This window comes from Rattus norvegicus, chromosome 16 (genome assembly GCF_021556685.1).
Source record: "Rattus norvegicus strain SHRSP/BbbUtx chromosome 16, alternate assembly SHRSP_T2T, whole genome shotgun sequence".
NCBI classification, from domain to species: domain Eukaryota; kingdom Metazoa; phylum Chordata; class Mammalia; order Rodentia; family Muridae; genus Rattus; species Rattus norvegicus.
The window spans coordinates 21,019,250-21,027,216 of NC_141549.1; the positions used below are offsets into that span (position 1 = coordinate 21,019,250).

At 39.4% G+C, this 7,967-nt stretch overlaps 1 protein-coding gene across 1 annotated transcript; it reads left to right on the top strand.

Moving 5' to 3' along the window:
* The first annotated feature begins 248 nt into the window (after nt 1-248).
* LOC148000444 (uncharacterized) lies at nt 249-7,357 on the top strand. The gene is made up of 4 exons (XM_087589339.1): nt 249-676; nt 5,165-5,279; nt 6,009-6,182; nt 7,151-7,357. The coding sequence occupies exons 1-4, from the start codon at nt 420-422 to the stop codon at nt 7,313-7,315; spliced, it is 711 nt and encodes a 236-aa protein (XP_087445465.1). The 5' UTR covers nt 249-419; the 3' UTR covers nt 7,316-7,357.
* Nucleotides 7,358-7,967: the final 610 nt, after the last annotated feature.

The following is a 7,967-nucleotide window of genomic DNA, read 5'->3' on the forward strand; positions in this document are numbered from 1 at the left end:
TCTTAGGGTTACAGATTGCAATGGCTTCCCTTACTGCCCTCAGTATTCCCTTTGAAGGCCATGCAAATGGATCTACTTCAGCGTCAACATTGACAGAGCTTTGAACAAGCACTGAGGGGGCTGGGCTCCTAACAGTGGAGTCTGAGGTGGGCACACATGGAGCATAAGGATAGGGTACAGTCCGTAAGCCAGCTCCATTGTGAGCTCAGAGCATGTCACTATGGTGGTGCCAGTGCAGCTGTGTTGCTAGGTGATGAAGTATAGTTCAGTTAACCCTGAACGAGCAGGTCTTGCCTACACTTCTTTGGCAAGAATTGGTGATTTTAGCAAACTCTTATCGTATAATTTGGGAGGTGGAGAGTAGCTAAATGGGAGGGAAGAGAGGGTAAGAAGGTCCTGGGCGGCCCTAGAGCTCCATAATGGAGGAAGATTTTGAATATGATGCTCTGGCATTGAAGTTCCCCAGAAGGGGACGCTGGTACACCCGTCTGTGGCGCTCCTGTCCTGGTTTTGGATGCCTGCGTCAAAAGAAAACGACGAAATTTCCCCTCTATCTGATTGGGTATGATCCCGTGGGTCGATTACAAAGAGCGGCCTGTGTTGGGGACGTGGAGAAAATTGAAAGTATGATCCATGAGTGTCATCATCATGTGGATGAATCTGATTGGAGGGGCAGGTAATGGGGCTTCAAATTGATGAGGGGAGTAAAAGGAGGAGGGTAGGAACTGTTAGGGACACTCAGGGCTAAGGAGGAAGACAAATCAACTTCCAGGGCTACAATCTGAGGGTAGAGAGTGGTCATACATAGGCTCATTTTCACTGGGGACCCCTGGGTTTTATACCTGCTAAATGCTCTTAGTCGTATGAGACCTCCACACTGTGGAACAGCAGCTCCTAGGCCTTAATGAAACTACATAGTTTTATTCTTATGTTAACCCTTACATTTTGTAAACATACAAAAAGACACACACACTCACACACATAAATACCGTTGTTTTGCCTCTGTGTATTTTCTGTGTACCATTGTGATAGAACCTGGTGCAGGATCCCCTGGAACTGCAGCTATAGACAGTTGTGAGCTGCCCTGTGTGTCTTAGCAATCAAACTGAGTTCTCTACTAAACAAAACTAGAGCTGTTATTGCCAAGACCCCTATCTAGATTTTCTTTCTTCTTTGTTGTTGTTGTTGTTTTCTGTTTTTTCATTTTTATTAGATAGTTCATACATTTACATTTCAATGTTATGTCCTGTCCTGCCTCTTCCATCCCACTTCCCACTCCCCCTGTTTCTATGACGACTTTCTTAATACATAATATGATGCAATATAATAATGTATAATATAATATAATGTATATGATACAATATAATAATATAGTATAAAATAATAATGGATCAAAGACATTTAGAACTGGAACTGTGACCATGCTCCCATGTAATCACCTTCTGTACTGTTGTTTTTACATCGATACACATGTGAAGGACAGAGATTGTCCTCATCTCACTTCCTGTGCCCCACACGTGTGGAGCTTAGGGTGTGGTGGTCAGAGACAATGTCGACTGCTAGTTATGTTGTACCACCATGGGGTTCTAAGGCCTGAGCTCAGGCAAGCAGGCCTCCCTGTGGGTTCCAGCCCATCGTCCCTCTGTTCTGGAGACTCCACTCAAGCAAGTCCATGGTGTGCTTTATTTACTGTCTTGGAGCACACTGATCCTCACACTTGTAGGCAAGTGAGCTTTGTGGATCCCCTTATCCCAAGATCAGCAGTCAGGTTTTCAGGACAAATGCTTTACCAATTGAGTTTTAACAACTACCCCAGCCCCTCATTCCTTTTTCTCTGTGTGTGTGTGGGTTCTTACCATGAACCCCCTTGCTCATCGTCCCTCCTCCTCTTATATGAGGGTTCACCCCCACCCGTTTGCCCACTCCTTCCGGATTCCCTGCCTTAGCATTCCGTTCCACTGGGGCTAGAGCCTTGGCAGGACCACGAGCTTCTCCTCTTATTGGTGCCCAACAAGGCCATCCTCTGCTACATATGCAATTGAAGCCAGGGGTCTTTCCATGTGAACTCTTTAGATGAACGGATATCTGGGTTCTCTCCAGCTCCTGGCTATTGTAAATAAGGCTGTTGTGAATGTAATGGAATATGTTTCTTTGTTTTATGTTGGAGCCCTTTTTGTGTATATGCACAGGAGTGTGTAAAGCTGGGTCCTCCAAACAGATTTCCAGAGTTGTCCCAGCTTGCTCTCCCACCTACAAAGGAGGAGTGTTCCTCCTTCTCCAAATCCTCGCCTACCTCTGTTGCCTGAGTTTTGATCTTAGCCATTCTGACTGGTGTGGCATTGAATCACAGGGTGGTACTGATTTGCATTTTCTCTGATGACTAAAGATGTTGACCAGTCCTTTAGGTTCTTTTTGGCCATTTGATATTCCTCAATTGAGAATTCTTTGTTTAGCTCTGCTCCCCATTTTGTAATAGAGTAATTTGATTCTCTGGAGTCCAACTATTTGAATTCTATGTGTATATTGGATGTAAGCCTTCTATCAGATGTAGGATTCATAAAAATCTTTTCCAATCTGTTAGTAGCCATTTTTTTCTAATGACAGTACTCTTTGCCTTACAGAAGCTTTGCAATTTGATGAGGTCCCATTTGTTGATTCTTGATCTTGGAGAATAAACTATTGCTGTTCTGTTCAGGAAATTTTCCCAAGTATTCCAGGCTCATGTATTCTAGGCTCTTCCCCATGTTTTCTTCTTTTAAGTTGAGTATATCTGGTTTTATGTGGAGATCCTTGATTTGCTTGGATTTTAACTGTGTACAGGGTGATAAGAAAGGTTTGATTTGCAGTCTACATGCTGAGTGCCAGTTGATTCAGCACCAGTTGTTGAAAAAGCTATCTTTTTCCCACTAGATGGTTTTAGTTCTTTTGTTAAAAATCAAGTGACCATAGGTAGGTGTATGGGTTCATTTCTGGGTCTCCTATTCTATTCCATTGATCTACTTGCCTATCGCTGTACCAGTATCATAACATTTTTATCACTATTGCTCTGTAATACAGCTTAAGGTTAGGGAGGGTGATTCCCCCAGAATTTTTTTTTCTTGTTGAGTATAGTTCTCAGGATCCTGTTTTTTTGTTAATGCAAGTGAATTTCCAAATCGCTCTTTCTACCTCCATGGGGAATGGAGTTAGAATTTTGATGGAGATTGCGTCGAATCAGTAGATTGCTTTTGGACAGATGGCCAATTTTATAATGTTAATCCTGCCAATCTGTGAGAATGGGAGATCTTTCCATCTTATGAGATCTTCTATTCTTTCTTCAGAGACTTGAAGTTCTTACCGAACAGGATTTTCACTTGCTTGGTTAGAGTCACACTGGGTTATTTTATTTTATTTGTGATTATTCTGAAGGTGTTGTTTCCCTAATTCCTTTCTTAGCCTATTCATCCTTTGAATAGAGAAAGGCTACTGATTTGTTTGAGTTAATTTTGTATCCAGCCACTTTGCTGAATTTGTTTAAGGGGGCATCCTTGACTACTCCCTGATTTTAGTGGTATTCCTTCAACTTTCTCTCAATTTAGTTTGATGTAGGCTATTGGTTTGCTGTATATTGCTTTTCCTATGTTTATAGTAAGCTTTGAATTCCTGATTTTTCCAAGACTTTTAAAGGTTAGCACCTCATTCTTATATCCTGTCTTTATGGTTGAAGGGGAATCGATGACACACCAGCATATTTTCCCTAGTTCACATGCTTCTTGATCATTTTGTTATTCTAAGATGTTAATTAGTCTTTAAGGTGGAGCTTCATATAAAGAATACAAGAATGAAGTTTAGTTTTAAAATATTCTTCTGTTCATTGAATATTTTCTTTAAAAACACTGAATTGTCCAATGGTAATTTTTCATTCTGTCAGTCCATTTATTCCCCACATGTAACTTAGATATCCCCTGTGTAGAATACACATTCTAATATCTCTCAAGATCTTCCCATTTGTAAAACTTCATTTCTCTGCCCAGTCAAGCTTCCTTACATTCTATAAATTTAAATATAACATGAAATGAACATTACTCTTTGGAACCCTCCTTTCATTTTACTGAACCTCTATGAATCTCAAGCAAGGCAGCTATGCCACCATAGGTTATTACCTTGTAGCAATATTTACCTGATTTTGGTGTGAGTCCATGGGCACATTGATCAATATACGGCAAAGCATGAGGTCCTGGTTTCTATACCGAGTATAGAAGTGTTACATATGGGCATAAAAAATGAAATGTGAAAATAAAAATAAAAGAAAGTATTGAGGACTGAGGGCTTATATTTTGTTCACTGTTAAAAATGTACATAGATGCAAGTGACCGGTAAAATTGCCACTTACCTGTTGATTGTGACATATTTTGTTTAATGTAGGCCACAATGGGTTGCATGATAATTACCTTTAATTTTGTAAAGTGCTAAAAGTATTGCTAATTATAGTTGTAAAATAATAAAAAGGATAAATGACCTTCCATTCTTAGAGAGGGTAAAATGTGAATGAAAATGAAGGTAACCACAATGGATAAGATAGGAGGATTAAGAAATGTAAACTTCTTTTATATGAATTTTTTTATGTGTACTGCTGATAAAATCCTGTTTTTCTCTCACAGAATAGTTCTGTTTGTTATCACTAGGAAGAGAAATCATTACCATGATCAGGAAATGCTGAGCTCTCAGGAGCTGGAAATGCTTGTAGTGTTGTAGCAGATTTCTTCCCCATTCGAACTGAAACATCAGAGTAGCCCCTATTAAGATATGTTTAATGTTCATCCCTTGGATGGGGACATGGAGTCATGGAGCTCCTGAAAATACCGAGGAGTAACTAGTAAGTTCCAGATATTAGAGTATGAGTTAAATTCAAGCTGAGATCAATTTGGGAACTTTTCTAGGATTCAGACAGGCTGCTTTGAGCAGCGAAGAAGGTCAGGATAGAACACCTGCCTTAAATAGGAAGAGTCATGTACCATATCCCTAGCACAGTAAATGAACATTCGAGTAGACCTCAATAAATAAGAACATTGTAGTTACTTTCTTCCATCAGATAGAAATCACCTTCATATTATGTAGTACTTACAGGTGATGATAGTCTTACTGGGAATTCAGAGATGTTGCTAAATGTGTTTTCAATTTGCAGGACATCGCTGCATTATGCGAGTGCCCACAACCATCCAGATGTAGTGACACTGTTATTAGAAAATAAGTCCAACATTAACATCCAGGATGATGAAGGCTGCACACCGTTGATTAAGGTAGCTATTGGCCATCTGTTTTGGTATGAAATGGATTAGAGGTGTCCTTGTTTGGTTTCTGTTGTTGTGAGAAAACACAGACCAAAACTTACTCAGGAGAGGAAAAAGTTATTTAGCTTACATTTATTCATCCCAGTTGATCCTCATGGGAAACCTGGTCAGGAACTCAAATCAGGAACTGGGGGGAAGAACTAAACTAGAGATCAGGGGAGAATGCAGCTTTCCATGGCTTTTACCCAGGTTTGGTCAGCTTTTTTTTATACAACTTTGAACTCAGGCATGCCCCTACCACAAGACCTTGGGCTTTCCTACTTCTGTCTAAATAAAAAAAAAAATAGTTCCACACAGTGCCCCAGAGGCCAGTCCAATTCCTCAAGTGAGGATCTTTCCAGGTGTATTAAGCATGTATCACATTGGCAAAAAGAACAAAATCTAAGCAAACAAGCAATCTCTGCATTGTGACAGCCAACCAGCACAGACCTGAGTGCTTAGGACATCTAGGTGGGTTGGTAGAACCCCTTAATTCTACCACTTGGAAAAAGATGTGGTGGGGAGATCATTAAATGAGTCAAGCCTGGAGTATTTAAGAAGACCTTGTGTCAAAATGGAGGGAAAATATGAATAACTAAAACTCTGTCTGATTTCAGAGAAACTATTCAGTGCCATTGTAGAAATGTCTCCCTTGGCTTCCTTGAAGTGAAGATGTATTTCTTTGTACAATTTCCACAGGCTGCGCAGCGGGACAACACACATTGTGTTTGTGTATTGCTCAGGCACAATGCTAATCCAAATTTGATGGATTACAGTGGGAATACAGCCTTTCACCATGCCATTTCCAGGGGCAGCATAGCAATTGTAAAGATGCTCCTGGAGTACAACGTAGATATTGAAGCCAAAACAGAGGTAAAGGTCATTCAACTTCATTCCCAATGCACTTCTAGCTACTTCTAGCTGGGACACTCAGACCTATTTTCTACATGCAGAACTTCAAGCATTCTCACTGAATGTGTTCAGAGGAACGCTTTTTCTCTTTAAATATGTGTGTGTGTGTGTGTGTGTGTGTGTGTGTGTGTGTATTTATAATTAGTGCCAAAAAACCCACAGAATAGCATATTTTGTCTCAGCGTTGACTTTAAGTTTGAAATTCAAGATTATAGGCTTTAGGATTACACACAGACACACACAGACACACACAGACACACACAGACACACACACACATACACACACACATCACATCACATCTACACCAACAAGAAAAAGAAATACATTTCAAGTTTAATGATTATAGAATATATAGAACTGGGTTGCTGCTAAGAAGGTATTGATGTGTGTTTGGCTCAGGGATGAGGGCAGACTGGGAAAGGAGAGAGGTGTCAGGCAAATTAGAAAATCTGATCATTGAGAAAATATACAAAACATTTTTATGATTTTCAAAAGTTTTGGTATTCATAGAAGATGCTATTGCCCTTGGGAGATAATTTTTAGTTTAGAAAAGAAATATATTTGGAGTGCAGATTGAGAAACTCTGCTCCAGATACCTCTTGAGCACACTCCTTCAACAGGGGCATACCAAACTTTATATTTTGGGGTTGTGTCCATGGAGGTCCTAGTCTTTGGAGCTAAGAAGATTGGAACCATTGAGTGTTTGGGGAAAATTCTGGAAGGGATTGGTGTTCATATGCAGTGTTGTGTAGACAAAAGATGTGTCAAAGGGAAGAAGAGAGCTGTGTGTGGAAAGCACAGCAGGTGTTGTAGGAAAAATGATGCCTTGTGACTCAGTACAGTGTGTGTTTATGTTCACAAAATCTGTGATGAACTTTCAGTTGAGAAACAAGTTGTTTTATAAAATGTAATATTGTTTTCTTTACAGTATGGCTTGACACCACTGCAACTTGCAACATATGAAAATCAGACTGAAATGATAAACTTCTTAGAATCAATGAGTGCAGATGCACAGGCCGTGCAAGTGTCAAACAGGTACAGTTTCTTCTCTTCTACAATCTTAGTGTTGTTCTTGATGGTGAGAATTGCTTAAGTCAGGAATATTAATATGATATTAAATGATTTGAAAAACTCAGAGAAATATTTAGAAAGCTTATTACACACGAAATATGAGCTAGAAAAGAGACTGTTCCAACACAACAAAAGAACAGCAGTACCAGGAGTGCTACATAGCTCAGTAGTTCAGTTCGTGAGTCATGAACCAAGACAAAGAATAAGCTAGATCAGCTGTTGGTCCACTTCAGTATTTTTTATTTTGACACAGTTTGCCACTGAATTAAAGGTCATGTGTGTCATTGGCAAATGTTCTACCATGAATAAACACCCCCAGTCCCTGAGTCTGAAATTTTATAATTTCTGACCTTAAAAATGACAGTATAAGCCATATCTTTAGAATTATATGTTACATAATCACAGGTAATAAATAGTGTTTCCTAATGATCTGTTTGAAATGTCCAATGCAGTAGAAAACTACCTTTTGCTAGGAGGTGTTCGGTAAACTTTCATCCCGTAATTAACTAGCAATGTTGGTGATATTGCAGTCCAAGACATTTTTGTGTCACATTTCAGATGGAGCTTTTAATGTGGATATATAAATAGTTCATTTCCTTCCACATATTCTGGTATTTTAGAATTATAAATCTTCTCCTAGATTTTGTGAATGTTTAGCTCTAAAAAAATTGATC